General features: G+C 40.8%; 1 protein-coding gene across 1 annotated transcript in view; it reads right to left on the bottom strand.

Moving 5' to 3' along the window:
- Window positions 1-1,835: 1,835 nt before the first annotated feature.
- The window catches only part of LOC136373456 (glypican-4-like), a 117,628-nt gene continuing 100,337 nt past the window's right edge, over window positions 1,836-19,126 (bottom strand). The window contains 5 exon segments of the mRNA XM_066338353.1: window positions 1,836-4,001; window positions 4,833-5,008; window positions 7,255-7,391; window positions 7,798-7,944; window positions 8,146-8,276. Of these exon segments, the coding sequence (XP_066194450.1) occupies window positions 3,805-4,001; window positions 4,833-5,008; window positions 7,255-7,391; window positions 7,798-7,944; window positions 8,146-8,276 (788 nt within the window). The 3' untranslated portion in view covers window positions 1,836-3,804.

Genomic DNA, 19,126 nt, shown 5'->3' on the forward strand with positions numbered 1-19,126 from the left:
GATACACTGCAGTTATCCCAGTTGAGCTTACATGGAAAAAGAAAGCCATCAGCATTAAAAAAAACCCTCAAAAGCGCAAGTAGTTTTCCTCCAATAAACAGATGGATTTATCCAGGCTCCGATTTCCTGCAGCAGCAATGCCCACCAGCTTACACACACCCTCCAGTCCTTGGTTCTCAGGGTCCCAAGGATGCTCCAGGCTTGTCTGCGCAGGCAAAACCTGGGTGTCTGCCACTCCAGGCTGTGAAGATGTGCCAGTGGCAAGGGCTGCCCCAGGGACAAGAGAAAATGCCATGGTTTTGTGCTGGCAAGTGAAGGGCACAAGCAGCAGCTGTCACTGATCTGGTTACTGCTGTCACTGACGGGGGACACTGCCACATTCACACAGTGGGCTGCATGTAGCAGGGAAGAGGGTGACATTGTGAGAAAGGTGACAAACAGGGCTGGCAACTACTGCAGGACATATGATAAGTAAAAGCATCCATTTTAATGGAAGGGATTTTAATGTGCCATGCTCTGAGATGCCCAGCACCAGATGCTACAATGAGGAAGGAGCCAGGACCAAACCAGAGGGCTTGCCTGGTCCAGCCAGGCATCTATCAAAGCAATTAGGAGATGGTGATGGAAACAGTAGCACAATCTGGTCTAAGAAATGACCACTGTGCTGAGAGGTTGCACCCTCCAGAATTAATATGCCACCTCGCCTGTGAGGACAAACCCAGGTTGGCTCAGCCAGGAGGAGAAGAGCAGGACCCTGCCCCAGAGTGTGGAAAGACTCTTGCTCTGGCCATTTGCCCTGACTTGGGGGGGCACCAACACAACACAACACAAAATGTGAGACTTTGATCACAGTCCCATTACATGCTCTCCTTTTCCCCCTCCATGTGTCACCTGTGAAGCCATTTCAGGACAGGCACTGAACTGTTAAAACAGGTCCTATTAAGAGCTGAATCTTTTCGTTCCAGCACTTTGGGAGAGAGCACCTCCCATGCTGCCAAGGACACCACCTTTCTGCTTCATTTTGCATTTGAAACGCAGTTACCATCTCCATTAAGTTAAATAATTAATTCTATATATGGGAATTTTTCTTTAAATCATGTTCATAATGGCACTGGTCACATGGGAAAAAAAACTCAACAAACATCTGAAAGAGAAGAGCACATGCCTTCCCCAAAGTGAGCAGCATGTTTCATCCCTACCCGTATGGCTAAGTTTATAAGCTCATGTCAGAGAGCCAACTTCACATACAAACACAAAATAAAAGCAGGAACACAACTTTTGATTGTCCTACATTGTTGTTTACTCTTGTTTTCTGCAGGCTCAGGTGACAAATTTGTCCTTTATATACTGGAAGTCTCTTGTGCTATTAACAAAGTCAACTGGACATGCTTAAAACTGATGTGAGGTCTTTCCATTGGTGGCTTGTACCAAACTAAGGAATAAAATAAATATAAATTCAGAAGTATTTTTTGTTTTCTGAGAAGAAACACTCAAAACCAGGAGAATTTACAAGCAACTTTCTTACATATGAATACTTACGCCAAGAAGGGAGGTGTTGGAGCAGGCAGCTGCTCCGAACATAAGGGCTTTTGTTCCGCCAATCTCAGAGCTCTGAAGAAGTTTTATTTTTTTTATTCTTCTTTTCTTCATTTAACTCTGCTGGCCTGCCAGCTGAGTATGAGCCAGAAGGGTTATCAGACCTTACTGCGATATATTTACAATGGAAGTGAATCTAAGGTTTGTTTATTTTGGGGTTAAAATTCAAATGGCTAGAACAATTTAAATAATTAAAGAGCAATCAGAAAATGCCATGAAACTAAACAAATCAGAAAAAGTCATGGAAACCATCAGCAATATTTAATTCAGAAATTCTCTTTGTTAGGGAACTTTGCTGAAAGAAAACAACTGGATGTAGTTCAACCCTCTAAACTAAAAACAATCTAACAAGGTCTATAAGGATAACTCTTTCAGCTATATATTGGAGACCAGATTCACTTCTACCAAGTAAATGCAATAGCACTCAAAGCTAGAAAGGAAATTCCTCAGAACTGAGGTAGTTTCTAAGTATCAGCACATTTTCCAATTTCTCGCAAGACAACTTAGCTATTTACAATCCATTTTTCCCATATATAAATTTATAATTTTTTTCATTTTTATGGTTCCATGATTAATTTTCTAAAGAAAAACAATCTAACTGGAATATCTTTAACTCTACTAACATCATGTTTTAATAAATAACTGGCCTCTTCTAGTAAAATTAAGCCTCCAGGATTATTTATACCAGCCAAGAATACTCTGTCTTTATAACTTTGCAGAAATTTGGTGTGAAAATAAAGTTGAGTATAATGCTGTCCCTGAGCTTTAAGAAGTAATTAATGCTTCAATATAAAAATAGAAAATTATCCTTTATGACATAAAGGTGGAATAGAGCAAACCTTTTCTCTCTGGATTGCTCTCCTGGCCAGATCCAGGCATCCGGCCAGACCTAAAGGCTATCCAAAGCAGGAAGAGACATACAGAATAATTTTGAGTCTTTCAAAAGACATTGCTTTTGTTAAACCCTTTTAAAAATTATTTTATCTCTTTTCTTAAAAATATACATTTCTTTTATTCATGAGTTGCTGTTCACCACAACATTGTTCCAACTCCAACAGCACAGGTAGAGAGAGGAGGGTGTCTCAGGTAGTGCCGAAAAGCTACAGGTGCTGGACATCAGCTCCCAGGAGATCAAACACACCCAAAATGAGGCATCTTCAGCCCTGCCAGCTCCTGCTTCCATGTACCTGCAACAGTACCTGCTCCTTCTCTTTTGCCCCCATCAGAGAGGAAACAAAACTCTTGCAAAAACAAACCCAACTCTTCTCCATTTGCCCTCCCACTCAGGATTCCTTAAAACCAGAACCTAAACTGTTAAAAAAATCAATCCAGCATTCACCTAACACACGTGCAGACAATATACATGTTGGCATTTGGATCTGCGAGACGACAAGTTGTTTCCAACTGAAAAAGTTTAATGCCTCATTCCCATGGAGGAACCATGTTGGGAACTGACCCAGAGGAGTTACAGCTAATTGCAAGGATCCTGGGGAACAAACAACTCTTCTCAGCATCTGCAGAATGGGAATTTTCTGTAGTCCCTTCCAATTTAACCAAACCTCCTGTAAAGCAAGCACAACCTGCTCCTGGCATGGATGCCCTAGGCAAACGGGGCCCTTGGCATGATGACCAGTACTGCCTTCAGCTTCTGTTTTACTGCATAATAAAGACAAATGACTTCCACTTCTCTCCAGATAAGGCAACTAACATAATGTGGATAAATGAGAAGTTAACTGCATGAAATATTTTCTGCTTGTTGGGCAATTTTTTTTCCTCATAAGATAAATAAAATCTGCTTCTGTACAGATATTTCTCATTTCAGAAACACATACTTGTCACAGACCAAGAGAAGACCCTCGGGTTTTTGTTTTCATAAGAAATACAGTAAAAAAAAAAAAAAAAAAAAAAAAGTGATAGACACAAATGCAGAGCTAACTACAGGCTTGTATATACATTTTTGTTATTCACCTCTAACATGGACTCTTGGTGAATGGGGTAGACTTGTACTTCCTGTTCCTGTTATTCCCAGGATAGCAAGGGAAAAAAAAAATCAGTATCTTAAAACCAGTGGCAACATAGTAAAAACTGTACACTGTTGTCCATTAACTTAAAAACCGAAGTCTCTAGATGGTATAAAAGTGAAAGCAGGTGCCTTCTACCTTTGATAATAAAAGTCATTTCCCCTCCCCCTATGCTGCACAATTATCGTCATTGTCTTTGCATGGCCAAGAACAAAATGCTAAGGAGCAAGGCTGCTTGTGATAGACCGCTTCTGGTGGCAGCAGAAGTGTTCACCGTCTTGTCACTCTCGTTGGAGTTCCCAGTGACCTCAGTGGCGTTGAACTCCGGGGAGCACTGCTGGAGCTTGCAGCCACTGCCACTCTCCTCCCCGCTGCTCTCCTCACCTGGGGAAACAAACACACCTGCTGGCCTCCTCTGCTGGCTGCACAAGACAGCCGGGGGAAAAGGCAGGAGTGTGGCTGTTCTGGTGTTTATGAGAGGTAAGCGTGGGTCCCCTGGTTAATGTGATTTCTGTGTGCAGTCATCATGTCTGGGCAATGGTTGCAGCCCAGAAAGTCAATCACATCCTAGGCTGCACCAAAAGCACTGTGAGCAGCAGGTCAAGGGAGGGGATTCACCCCCTTTACTCCACTCATGAGACCCCACATGGAGTTCTGCATCCAGATTTGAGGTCCCCAGCATAGGAAGGATCTGCCAGAGAGAGTCCAGAGGAGGACACAGAAATAGTCAGAAGCTGGAACACCTTTTCTATAAGGACAGACAGAGAGAGCTGGGATTGTTTCATTAAGACAAGGGGTAATGGTTTTAAACTAAAAGAAAGTAGATTTAGATTTGATATAAGGAAGAAACGGTTTTATGATGAGAGTGGTGAAACACTGTGGCATGGGCTGCCCAGAGAGGTGGTAGGTTCCCCATCTCTGGAGAGACCCAAGGTCAGGCTTGTTGGATAGGGCTCTGAGAAGCCTGATGTAGTAGATGATGGCCCAGCTCATTGCAGGGGTGTTTGACTAGATGACCTTTAAAGGTCCCTTCTAACCCAAACTGTTCTATGGCTTTGTGGGAACACTCCTCCCCACATAGCCTGTCAGAGGGTTCCCACCCTCTTCACTAACACACTTACCCACAGCTGAAGCTTAACCAGCTACCTGTGTTAGCATGAAATCCAATTAAAAGGGAAAAAAGAAAACGCAAAAGGCAAACACCAGCAAACATACTTATGTCAATGAAGTCGACATCGTTCCCACTGTAGGCATTCTTCAGCTTATTGGTCATCACCCGCAGAGCCATGATTTGCCGGCGAATCACCATGTCTGGTTTTGTAATGTCTACTTCAACCTCTGGGTTATTCACTTGATTTGCTAAGCCATTTCCAGTCACTGCAAAGTCATACCTGAAAAGAAACCATTCCTGCTGGTACCAGAGCTGCAGCTTGGCAAGGTCCCATGCCAAAGGATGACACCATGGGAACTCTGCAATGCCATCCCTGCTTTCAAGTCTGGGTGATATTCTGATCCCAACAGCATCCTTCCACATGCTAAACCTCACACAGCCCTTCTTACATCATCTCCCTTCCCTGCAATCTCTGCAGCATGTGGAATGAAGCAATGTTTTCATTTACACTGTTCCACAAGGGCAGGGGACTGACAATTTTCCCCCCAACTTGAAAAGAAAAGGAAGATCTGGGGTTTATTTTAATAATGGCTTTCAACAGCATAAATCAGCTCGCTTCAGGCTACAGAGCAATTCAAGGTGCTGAGATGCCTTGATACCAGTTAGATGACACTTTTGGGAAAACAACCTTGGAGACCATAGTTATCCCACAGAAACCTATAGTAACTGTAGGAGGCAAGTGTCATTCTAGCTTTGAGTAATGCACCTTAATCATCAAGCTGGGATATTGAATGTGTGCTTCTCACCATGCAGATGTGAGATGCAATTTCCCTAATAACCCCAGCAGGAGAAACATCTGTGATGCTGAAGATGAGGTCCTGTAGCCCCACACATCAGAGAAGGGGAGAGCCAAGATGTTCAGCTTCAGAAAGGTGTACATGCTCAGGTCAGAACACATGTACAGCCTCCTGGTTTAAAAGAGAGCCCGAGCAACAAAACCCAACAGAATACATTTCCTGACACAGGTATTTGGAGTATCATCTTATACAGCAGGGATAGGATGCATTCCCCTTTCCTTCAATTACCTGACTTGCTAGAAAGATCAATTTAACAGAAGAAAACATTACTTTTCTTAGTTATGATGCCAACATCAGTATCACAAGAGAGAGAAAAGCCTTTAGCATAGTCTACTGATCCTGGACACCAGGCAGTGAGATGTAAGCATACTCTGAAAAGCATGCTCAAACCCTGTCCTATATATGAGTGACAATGATGATGATAATTGGTGGTGACAGTTTTGTTATTATTTGCAATCAATAATATATGTTTCAAAGAAGTCTGAGACCAAAGTGTGGAAGACTACCAAACTTCTACCTTAGAAAATAGTAAAGAAAATTCTCTTGCCTGACCCACACAGGATATCCAGCCTGCCCTGTCTCCTTGTCAAGTGCTGCCAAGTCTCCATCTCCCCTCGATACTGGTGCCCCTGCACACACTGGGAGTATCTGCTATGAAAAGCCCCTAGAAGCTGCTGATAAACAATATTTCAGGATGCAGAGCCATTTCTTGTCACATGCATCTGTAACATTGCCCTAGCAAAGTATGGCAGAGTTTTAGGCACACACAAAACAGTGCAAAAGTTATAAGGTCTGGCTTAGTGCTGTGGCCCAAAACTATCAAGGGCAGAACTTGCTATTACTTAGAAAAACTGCTGGAGAACCCCAGACAACTGCTTTTTTTTTTTTTTTTTTTTTTTTTTTTTTTTTTTTTTTTTTTTTTTTTTTTTTAATGGAACATCTTTGATTGTGCTTATTTCCTCAGTAAGCAAACAGAAAAAAAAAAAAAAACACACAAAAAAACCAAAAAACCAAAAAAAAAACAAAAAACCCCCACCACTTTTATTTCCAAAATAAAAATTAAACAGTTACATAAACCATATGACAGAAAAACTCTGGCTTACTCATATGTTGGCAATTTCTTCCTTACAAGAAAAAGAAAAAAGTTTTGTAACTCTTTTTTCCATAAAAAGTGTGAATGAAACCACTGGCCCCCCTCATGCCACTGACCTCAGCAGTGGAGAAGGTCTCCACCCTCCATCACCCTTGCCCTTGCTCAACGAAGAAACCAGTTCCTGGTGGAAACACCAACTGGGGGCACTGGGGCAACAGCGCCATCAGACAACACAAGCACCTCTGCTCTGTGGCTGCGATACAGGATTTTGTACAGATCATCTCCCCAGTTCCACGAACAACTAGGGGTTTAAGTCCAAGGAGAGATGACTTGTTTGAATATCTACACTCTGTTCCCTCCTCTAAAAGAAACCCCCATGTAGAGCTTGGACAACACTTCGGTGTTACATTCCAGCTCTCCCATCAACAAAAACAGAAGGGGTAATGGCAGCAGCCTGTCTTGGGCAAGCTGAGATCACTCCTGTAGGAGAAAAGGGCTCAGGGAGAGGGGTCAGGACATAGGGAAAGTCTGGGGTGAGAGAGAAAGGGTTAGCCAGGGGCAGCAGCATCACCAAACCTGCTCTTGGCACTCCCATTCCAGCACTCATTCTCATTGACAGTGCCTACAGACATCTTTTCATCATTGCAAATGTTGCCAGGGAGAGACGACCAAAATTTTTTGGCTTGTTTCAGCTTCTCTTTCACATCAGCAACCTATTGAATAAAAGAAAAAAAGGAACACAAGACATAATCCCATAATCCAGAATACCAAATGCTCAGTAAAAGTGAAGTTGGGAAGGTATTTTTTATCACAAGAGACGTGTACAGGCCAGATTTTCAGGCTGTGAGTTTTGATGGTTGATTTACTTTTTTAAACAAAATTAAACACTGCTCCTCAAACACATATTATTCATAAGCCAAGCTTTTAACACAGGCACTTCTCTGACACAGAAGTGTTGAGGTAATTAATGTCTATAGCTATGGGCAGATTACACCCCTTAGAGAGTTTTAAGATAGCCAAGGAATATTAAGAAAGCCTATCAATTAAAAATGGTATATTATACACTGTGGTACCCAAGTATGAAGCACCTATGTGGCACCAACAGCACCAGGCACTCACCAGTCGGTCCAAGCTCGTGCCAGCAGCTGTTGTTGGTCGCTCCTCTGGGTTGTAGGGTCTGAAACGAGCACTGAAACCACTTTCAGAGACAGAGCGAGCAGTCCGGCCTTGGGCAAGTGTTTTTGGCTGGCCACATCCCTGGAAAACCTATGTGAGAGAAGGAAAGGACTTAGTGAAATAAGATCACAAGAGCCTCCCTTTTCTAGGCTCCAACACAGCCCCTGCCCAAAATAATACATTAGCTTTATATATACTTGAAAGGGCACTCAAGAAAAAACATATTGACAAGAATAGGGAAATAAAACACATTAAATAAAAAAATCCCAAGTGTCCTCTTGGCCCATTTACCTTCTGAGACACCTGCATGCTGTTCTCCTGCATATTCATGATTGCATCCGAAATTTTCACATCAATGGGATCCATGACAGACTCAATGTTGAAAGGTCCCTCCAGCCTCTCTGCTACCATCAGCATCGAATCTAACACAGAGAGAGAAAAACAAAGGTTTTTAATGTAGGAGCTTCAGGAATAAGAGTTAAGAAGGATAAGAGTTTGAGCACACGAACATTAACTACTGCAGTGTCACCTCTGACCAGCACACATCTCCAGGAAACATTTTGCTCGGTTCCCAGAGCATACACCTTCACCAGGCACTTAGATGCTGCCAGCACCAAACCACAGGCTCATGTACATCAAAAGCCATCACAGCCTGCCAACAGCAGCCTGTAATCAGCTCCTCCCATCAGAACAAGCATTACTAACACTTTCCTTTCCATGCTCATTTATTAAAGGTTGCCTTGTGTCATTTGTTTTTCAAGTCTGCTTTCAAAGCCATCAGCTTCCTCATGCTGGTTTTGAGCACAAGGCACCAACATGCAAGAGTCCAAGACAATCCTTGATACCATCTTTCCCTTATGGACAGCTACAGGCTTTTTCCTGCCTGGGGAAACCAAGGGATTGCAATTCCTAGCATTACATGGACAATTTGCACAAGGGGGGGAGTCTATGTGAGAGCAGGGTGAATACTGTGCACTCATGATGTATTTGGCACAACTCTAAGAAAGGGGAGATGAAAAGTCTCTCAGCCAACACTGGGTCACTCCTCCTGTGCCCACATGCATGTCCTCATCAAATGCATCATTAAACACAGCAGCTACTGGACCATCCACTACTTCCTCTGGGAAATTATTACTGGCATTAAGGCTTACACCCTGCACTGCATTTAAGCCCTCTCTGGTTCTCCTCCACAAGGTGCGTCCAGGAATACACCTGGCACTAAGCTCTTGTCTCTTCTCACCCATCACAACCTTAATTTACTGTTAGCTTTCACTGTGGTCCCTCAACCCCAAAGCGTTTGCTGATCTCCTCTCCTGCATCACTTCATGATGTTCTGCCACAAACTCCTCTTTTTCCAGTTGCATGTAATTCTTCAATTTTTCCTAGCCTGAGTGGTGAGGACAGAACAGCTCCTCTGGCCTCAAGTAGCTCGTCCCTGCTCCTAAGATATGCCTGGTCCCTTCCATTAATGAGAAATGGGTGTTTCACACTCAGTCTAATTATCTTTCTCATGACATTCATCCTCCTCCTAAGTGCAGAAGGCACTTTGCACAAACAAAAAACTTCTGTGGGCTCTGGCTATCTGTTAAAGCCCTATAAAGAAACTGAACATACTGAACAATTTAGTAATAGCTCTGCCTTAGTGCCCAAGTCCTGTTAAATAAAGTACATTAAAAAACCCACAAATGATGAAGAATATACAACTAAGCTATTTGAGTATGTAAAGTTATTATTATTAATAAAAACAACAACATAACACAATAATTATAATAATAATCCAACACCATAACCCCCAACATGAATTGCAGATGCCTTCCTAGCCTGTAAATCCACTTTTAAAAGAAAACTCAATATTCTAAAGATTTGCTGGGTGTTAGTTAAAGGACTATCATTAATTAACCCCCTCTCACTCACTCAGCTACACCAAGGTGTGGGTGTTTAGGGAGTGAGCTCCGGTGGAGGCCCAAGGAAAGGCCCTCATTCTGCAGGCACCATCAGCATCAATGACAGAACTCTTGCAGGGCATGGCTGGAATTTCACCGTCAGGGACTACAAACAGGTCTGAACTAAATCCATTAAAAAAAAAAAAAAAAGAAAAAAAAAGGGAAAAAAAAAAAAGGAGATGGTAATAACAAGTGAAACAAAGAGTCTTAGACTGTATTGTGGTGGGCTCCAATAAAGTGATGCTGCAAATCTCTGAGTAATGACTGCTAGCATGAATATACCATTGTGCCGGAAGAGAGAAAAATGCTTTTGATGTGCTACCAAATGGAGATTCTTGTAAACAAGTGGAGCACAACTTAAATGTGTTCATCATTGTCAAAGCTTTTGGGGTTTTTCATGTGCATAAAGAATATCCCAGTGCAGTGTGCAGGAAGCCGCTCATTTTAAATAAAAATATGAATAGACAGATAACAAAACACACAAAATGCACAGGAGTTTTTTGTGTTTGTTTTTTTTAAAGAAAAATCATTCCATTTTGTAACTACTTAATTCTCTGAGTGGCCAGGAAAGGCCACAGATCAATAAAGTGTTTGTGAAAGACTGAAAGGAAACATAAACCCCAATTCTTCTGGCTGTTTGGCATCTTTGTAAACTTTGAGCTGGGCAGGCCATCCACAAGACCATGGGAATGTAGAGCGAATTGGGTCTTTTGTTAGCAGGGGTGCCATGGCGTTCCATGTATCACAGCCCAGGAATGCAGCCTCTGCTTTGACTGCCGATAGAGAAAATGCATTCGGCCTCCAGCAGAGCTGCCAAAGCTGTCGAGAAAAGATAAGGAAAGTAGTAATTGGAGTTGAGATTGATACTGGCGGCAAGGAACACTAAACAAAATAAACTTTCATTAAAAAGGGGTGGGGAGGAGCAAGGGCTGAGGATGGGGGGAGGCTCTGCCTCATCCACAGTTTTGATTTTGGAGGCATACTGCAAACTTTTACCTCCCACCAGGAGCTGGCTGGTGTCCCCACAGCAGTGGTGACGAGCAGTGAGTGGTTCCCTCTTGGCAGCCCCGTCCGATGTTGCTAAGGCTGGCTGGGGTTCAGGGTGCCGCCAGCACCGCTGCCCGCAGGAGGGGAGGCTCCTGCTCCAGTTCCGGGAACCAACCCTCTGAGCAACTCATCTCTCAGAAAAAGATTTTCCATTATGGAGAGGAGAGAGGAGTTGATTACAAATAACAATTATTTGCCCCAGATCTCGTGCAAAGCAAATGATATTTATAAGCCACAGTGAGGTGGCTCAGCTTTGCTTCACAAAAAAAAAAAAAAACCAACTCTGGCAGAGTGAAGAATGTACCCCGGGCACGTATTACAAACACACAGAATGACAAAGACTGTCTCTCCTCCCTGTGATGGGGAGATAAAAATGGATTTAGGTGAAAAAAAAAACAACCAAGAGACACCATTTAGCACCGTCCCTTAAAGACCCTTTTCCTCTTGCATACATTTGTCCTTGCTACTGGCATTGAGACAATCCTTGGCAACAAAGTACCTCACTCTCATGAAGGAAAGCAATTATTTCTCATTGTGCCACCAATAATCAGAAACCCACATCTTCAGCCTCACTGTCTGACTTGAAGAACAAAAGGCAGTTTTCAGTCTTAACCCCAAAATCTGATTGAAAAGGGGAAGGAAGAAGGGGGAAGACCTTGACCATTCATTAACATTTTTTTTTTAGCAGGAGAAAAAAAAATTCTTTGCGCACATAGTGCTCCAGATATGCATATGGAGCCTGAATTTGACATCTTTGAGCAGAGTAAACCTTTGTGGAGAAAAAAAAAATCATGAAAAGGCACTGGAGATTAACACTGTTCATTCAGGAAAGCTCCAACCCCCCAACAGCCTGTTTGAAACAAAGTATACCCCTGTCTAATTGGTGTACAATTGTGTCAGGAAAAGAGGGAGAAATAATTTAGATAGTTAATAGGGAGAAAAGAGTACATTCTGTTCATTATTTCATACTCCTCAGCTTTAAATGGTACTTTGGAGAAATAGGGAATTACGAAGTCTTCTTGTCTCAAAAAACCTACAAACTTTATATCCCAGCTTTACATAATTGACTTACTTATAGACCCACTAGCACACACAACTGCGTATTTCACATGCACTCACATTCATATAAACTTGCAGCACTTGCTACAAGTTCTCTAATTTAACTATTTTTAAGTTGATTTGATAGGTTCAAAATCTGCTTTTGACTCGTAATAAATCATTCCCATAACTTGGCACTTAAACCCACAATGCAAAATCTCATAGAGACCGTGGAGGTGGGTTTTTGGGATTTTGTGAGGTGGTTTGCGGGGAATTTTTTGGGGTGCTATTTCTTTAATTATTTAAACCTTTAAACATATACACAAGATAATTGTGGCATATGTCCTGCCCTAAACACCAGATATATTTAATTTGTCTCGAGTGGCAAACAGAGAGAGAAACCAAAGTCTGGAACATAATTGACACGCGGAAAGACTCTAAAACTCAGAGACAAAGTGAGTTTTAGAGTAGGTATGTAATTTATTCAGCGCTGGGCACGATGCGGGATAGCTCCTAAAGGCATCTGCGCCTTTTACTTACTTCTATTTTTTTTAACTTCCAGAATGTTACATATGCATCAAATTTCACAATACACTTATACATATTCATTTCTTGGCTTCTCTTTTTTTTGCTTCATATGTTAATTGTCTTATCAGTCCTTTGTGCCTGCGCAGGTGTCTCTGGGGGTCTCAGAGATGAAGAAGGATAGTCTTCCTCGGAGATGAACTTCTGACCTTGCTGTCTTGCGCATGCCCACTGATCTTCTGGTCATAGTTCAAGCTTTGAAGCCAGCCTTATTTGGTTTTGGGGGCTCGAGGCGCCTCTCTGTTTCAGTGTCCTTGGTAATCTTGCATTCTTGTCTTTTGTTCTGCTCCTTATCAGGCACCCCTGCATTCCTCCCCTGCTGTTCCTGTACGCAGCCTTTTCTTGTAGAGCAGCAATACACACCATCTGAAAGCCTATCCTTTAATTAGTATTCTTCTAATTTTTTATTATTAATATCCTCTAGTTTCTAACCCCATATTTCAGTCCCCCCTTTTCAATAAGGCAGTAATTTTTTTTTATTTAATATTAATTTTAGTTTTTATGATATGTGTCTTTTAATGCCTTGCCATGTACTTGGGATAAAGAAGTTAATATTACTACTCGGTGTAACAGTTTCTAGTTCTAAATAAGTATTACAAAAGACAGGACATAACTTATATCAACTAATATTAATAAGATAATAATGGGGTGACTTACTGTATTTAGGATTTCAGTTGCAGTGAGTGACTATCCAAAGAGTGAGTCTTACTTATTGTAACTTGCATCTTGTTTTATTTTTTGCAGAACTTTGTTTATTTCTCGTGTCATGATGGATAGTAATTAAAGTTTGCTTTCTAGTTTTTTGAATACTTTTTAAAATTTTGGCAAGGTCCTGATGATCAATTAATTGTTTTATTAAAGTGAGATTCATCCCAATAGGTGTGGGTGATAAGTTATGATATATTGTAATGTCAGACTTGACTAGCTGGTGGGAAACAACTGGTGCTAAATACAGGAAGTCACACCCTAAAATTTTAACGAAGTTACAAATACAGTGGTTAGAATGATTTTTGTTAAATAAAGTTACATTATTTTTGTCTATTTCTATAAAAGCACAGGCAGTTTTTAAACATACACAACCTTGATTAATATATATAAGTACAGTCTTTTGACTGGCGTTTGAATGAACTTCAAAATGACAAACACTCTGTTCAGTATTAAGACATATATCTCGAGCATCGATTGTGTTACTTTTACAAATGAACTTTTGTTGGTTTTGGGAAATGCAAGATTTCAGATTTATAGTTTGCTATTTTTCACCCACTCTCCGTGCTCATGTTCTGTGTTTTGAAGGGTAGAGCACTGATTTCTTATGATTTAGTCTTAATGCCATAATGGGGTGAATAACATAAACTGTGGCATTGCGGATGATGAGCACAAAAGCAGTAGCTGTGTTAATGGTTGGATTATAGGTGAAGTTTATCAGGGTTTACTAGGACTGAATTTTTTTTTCAAAATCAGTAGCATTGTCCCAGACAGCTTTTTGAACTTCAATTGGAAAGGTTTCTTTGCTTCTTTTTCTTATAACTAAGGCAGCTGTTGACTGCAACTACAATTGTGCTTGTATACAGTTAAAAGCTAAGGACGTATTATTTTGAGCCGTACTAAGTGCATCTATGATTAATTTATGGTCTTGGTCTTTTGCTTTTTCTTAACTTGCCAACACTTTTGAAACTTGCTACTGACTAGTTTTTAATGTCAACAAAGATGATTGTAAAGGTTGTTTTAATTTAGTTAGATCACTTGTTGCAGTGGCCAATTTGTTCATTAATATTTCTGAATCGATTCTATTCAGAACTTCTAGTTTTGTTTCTAACATTTTGGTCAGATTTCTTTGCATTCTACCCCTGGTGTATGCTTGTTTTTGCAACTATGTTGTTTAGCTTTTAAAGGATGTTTTTAGGAAGGAAGAGCAGGTTGGCTGGACCTCAGAGATGTTAGTTTGCATCAATAGTTCAACACGCTTGAGAGACAATTTCGGATTAGACAACAATTGTTGACCCATGTTTTTTATTACATATGGGCCTATTTCATAAATTTTGGGTCCAAACCTGGGTGACATGATCTGGGTTTGGGCTGGAGTGCTAGTGTCGGCTGTAATGGGTTTAGTTGTGGCATTTATTCTAAATTTGAAGAAGAGTTTAATTTTATCGTGGGCTTAAAGGCAGATTACTTCAACAGTCTGTACTAGGGTGAAATTATACCAACAGTCTAATTTATTTGAACGACTACAAATTTCTTTGTGTTTGCTTGTGGGAGTGGATGAAGCACTAATTTGGATTGTTTTTTTATGAGTGGTTTTATTAATCAGCTGATATTCAACTTTGATTCCCTCTCCTACAGTTTCTTGGAGTGACTACAACTTTTGGTTTTTTTCCTACTTTTGTTTTTTATATACTTGGTTTTTATGCATAACCACAGTTGATAGGTTTAGATCTTTTATATTAGAATATTTTTTCATGGATTCAGTGTACTAGGTAAAAGCTTGGGACCAGGGCCACTCAGCATTGTTCTGGCTAGAGGTATTTTTCAGTTTTTGGATTGTAATTATGATTATAAAGAAGAAAATTTTTTTAATTAAGCTCTTGCAGCTTAGGTTACAAAACATTTTCACCTACAGTGCACTTATTTTGTTTGAGTGAATTTTAGTTTCAGTCCTTTATCTCCTGGTGTTACTTTCTAAGAGGTTTTAGGAGCTTTCTTTATTCGGGAGTGGTGAATCTAGGCGTTTTGTTTTTGGATCTTAATTGCAGTGAAAGTGGTGAGAAGCACTTGGAATGGTCTTTCTCACTGTGGCTTCAAGGTCTTTTCTGAAAGAGACTTGACATACACATAATCCTCAGGCTGTATGTTATGCACTGGCCTATTTAGCTTTTTGCTTTGAGTTCCAGCCACATGTTTCTTAATTTTTTTGAGTTGTTTATTTAAGGCTATTATATAAGCAGTCAGTCTTTTTTCTTCAATTTGGGTGGATATCCCTTTCTGTACACTATATGGTCTCTCATAAAGCATTTCAAAAGGGCTCAGCTTTTCTTTACTTCTGGGCTTAGTTCGAATCTGCAGCAATGCTAACGGGAGGGACTGGGGCGAAGGCAAATTAGCTTTTTGCCTTAGTTTCACAATTTGTTGCTTGATTAAATGGTTTATTTTCTTAACTTGGCCACTTGACTGGGGACGGTATGGTGTGTGAAGTTCACAGTTTATGCTCAGATGCTAATCTGTTGGACTATTTTTGAAATGAAATGTGGTCTCCTATTTGAAGATATTGTGGCTGGAACTCCAAAGCGTGGTATTATTTCTTGCAGCAGCACTTTGGTTACTTCTTGGGCTTTGGCAGTCCTGGTGGGGAAAGCTTTTGGCTATCTTGAAAAGGTATTTGTTAATACTAATAAATATCGATATCCTTTTATTGGTAATTCTGAAAAATTAATTTGCCACTGCTGACTAGGTCTATGACCTTTTCTAATTTGATTGAGGTTTGGTTTAGGGGTATTTTTAGGGTTAGTCTGGAGGCAAAGGTCACACTGCCGGGCTACTTGAGTGATAGTGGCATATAAGTTACTGGCAGTGATTTTTTCAATTAAGTAATTATACAAAGTGTCAATTTTTCAGTGTGTTTTTTGATGTTCTTCTTTTATTAATGGCCATAGTAAATGAGAGGGGATAACTAGTTTTTTTTTGTAGTTGTTGTTGTTTTTTTTTTCTGTAACTGCTTATCTTTTCTGGTTATATGTTTTTTTTGATCTTCAATTAGCACTCTGTCTTTTTTATTGCACACAGGCTTACCTTCTAGGGAGATTTGGCCATCGGGAATCAGGGCTTTTTTTACTGTCACTTCACTTTTTGCTGCTTTTTTTGCCTCTCTGTCCTCCGTCCGCCAGCTCGTTTCTTCTTTTCAATTCTGAGCTCACTTTTTGATGTGCCTTAATGTGCATGATTGCTACTTTTTCAGGCAGTTGAACTGCTTCTAGCAGTCGTATTATTTCTTGTGCATGTTTAATGTTCTTTTTTTGTGAATTTAACAGTCTTCTTTCTTTTCAGATGGCTCCATGGGCATGTACTACCCCAAATGCATATCTTGAATTTGTGTAAATGTTTATTCTCTTTTTTTTTTGATAGCTCTAATGCACGGGTTAGGGCAATTATTTTTGCCTTCTGTGCAGAGGTACCTGCTGGTAATGATTCTGATTTGATCAAGTCTTTGGATGTGGTAACTGCATACTCAGCATGTTGTTTTTTTATTCATGATGTAGTTGCTCTCATCGGTGAACTAGGTTTTTGCATCATCCAAAGGGGTGTTCTTCAGGTCTGAGTGGCTGGAGTAAGTGGCTTCAATGGTTTCCAGGCAATCATGATGAATTGGTTCTCCTTGGTTTCCGCTAAGGAAAGAAGCTGGGTTGACAATGTTAGTTACTACTATTTTTATATCGTCTTGTTCTACTATGATAGCTTGGTATTTCAGGAATCGTTGTGGGGAAAGCCAGTGGCCTCCCTTTGTTTCTAGTATTGAAGATACTGTGTGAGACACTAGCACAGTCATTTTTTGGCTCAGGGTGAACTTACGGGCTTCTTGAATGTTCAGCACAACTGCAGCCACTGCCCTGAGGCAACCCGGCCATCTTTTAGCTGCTGCATCCAGCTGCTTGGAGAGATAAGCAATTGCTCTTCTGTATGGGCCTAGGTCCTGTGCCAGTATTTTCAGGGTAATCCTCTGTTTCTCATGAGAGAAAAGAAAGAATGGTTTATTCACATCTGGCAGTCCTAATGCAGGAGCTGACATGAGGGCCTTTTTTAGCTGACCAAAGGCCTGTGTGGTTTCTTTTGTCTAGTGGAGGTTTCTGCTCCCATTTGCAATGAGCGAATACAGGGGTTTCACAAGTAATCTATAGTTATAAATCCACAGTCTGCACCATCCCGTCATGCCCAGGAAGGTTCTTAGTTCTTTTATTGTCTGGGGTCTTGGGGTTTGGCATATTGACTCTATGCGCTCTCTCCCCAAGGTCTGTTGTCTAGCACTGATTTTATAGCCCAGGTAGATCACTTTTTATTTTACTACTTGAGCCTTTTTCTTTGTTACTCTGTACCCTTGAAGCTTCAAGAATTTTAAGAGGCTTACTGTCCAGGCTACACATTTTTCTTCTGTGGGGGTGGCTATTAGGATGTTGTCTACATACTGCAACAGTTTCCCTTCTCCTGGTGGAGCTTCTCAGGATTCCAGGTTTTTTTGCAAGTTGTTCTCCAAACAGGGTGGGGCTGTTTTTGAATCCTTGAGGCAAAACTGTTCATGTGAGCTGAGTTTTGCATCCACTTTTAGGACTCTCCCACTCAAATGCAAAAATTTTCTGGCTGGCTTCATGGAGAGGGAGGCAAAAGAAGGCATCTTTCAAATCTAAAATGGTAAACTAAATTAGCTCTGGTGTTAGACATGTTAACAAGGTGTATGGGTTAGCCACCACAGGGTAGAGATTGTCAGTTATCTTGTTAACAGCCCATAAATCCTGTACAACCCTGTATGACCCATCAGGTTTGCAGACAGGCAGGATAGGAGTGTTAAAGTTAGATTGACACTTCCTCAACAACCCTAGCTGTAAGAAATTTTCAATTATTGGACTAATTTTTTCTCTGTCTTTCTTTTTTAGGGGGGTACTGCTTGATTTTGACTGATTTTTTTTCTTCTTTGAGCTTAATTTGTATTGGGAATGCATTTCTCGCTTTTTCTGGTACATTGGAGGCTCATACTCCTGGAAACACTTGGTTTAGTATCTTCTTGCTAATTTCTTTTTTAGCCTCAGTAGTTGTTAGTATTAAACTCAATACTTCTATATATTTTTGATTATTTATCTGTAGAGTAACTTCCCCATTTTTAAACGAAATGGTTGCTTCTAATTTCTCTAATAGATCTTTCCCTAGGAGTGAATCTGGGGAGTTGGGCATGTATAGAAATTTATGAATATTTCACTGTTTTCTATATTTGTATGTGAGTGGTTTGCAAAAATATGCTATTTCAGATTGGCCAGTTGCTCCCCGCACCCTAACATAATCATTCTCCACTAGCACCAAGGCTTTATTTAAAACTGAAAATGTTGCCCCCGTGTCCACCATAAGTTCTACCTCCTTCCCCTCTTTCTCCAGTTTTATTTTTATAACCAGTAGATCTCTTGGGGTAAGGTCCCCCGGTCCCCTTTAGTCATCTTTTGCGTGAGCAACTACCACCTCCCACCCCCGGTTTCCCTTCCCATTTCTTCTTAGTTCAGGGCATTCATTCTTCTAGTGTTCAATTTTTTTGCAGTTTGCGCACTGGTCTCTGCTCAGCTGGGGTGGTCCTTGCCTAGGTGGTTCTTGTTCCTGCTGCCTTTTTCCTTCTTCTTTTATTACTGCCATTAACTTTCTTATCCGTTGCTTATATCCTTCTTCTCGATTGCTGAAACCCCTCCATGCTTCATCTAACAAGGCCTCTGAATTCCTTCCCTCTGGTCCCCGGAGCTTTTGAAGTTTCCTCCTAATATCTTCTGTAGATTGCCCTAGAAATAAATTTACCAGCTGCTGTATCCTTATCTCAGATTCAGGATCTAATGGTGTATGGCGGCGCATCACATTTCTCAGGCGATCTAGAAACTCAGAAGGAGTTTCGGAGGGAGTCTGCGTAATTGCATACAAGG

The sequence above is a fragment of the Sylvia atricapilla genome, chromosome W, assembly GCF_009819655.1.
Source record: "Sylvia atricapilla isolate bSylAtr1 chromosome W, bSylAtr1.pri, whole genome shotgun sequence".
Lineage (NCBI taxonomy): Eukaryota > Metazoa > Chordata > Aves > Passeriformes > Sylviidae > Sylvia > Sylvia atricapilla.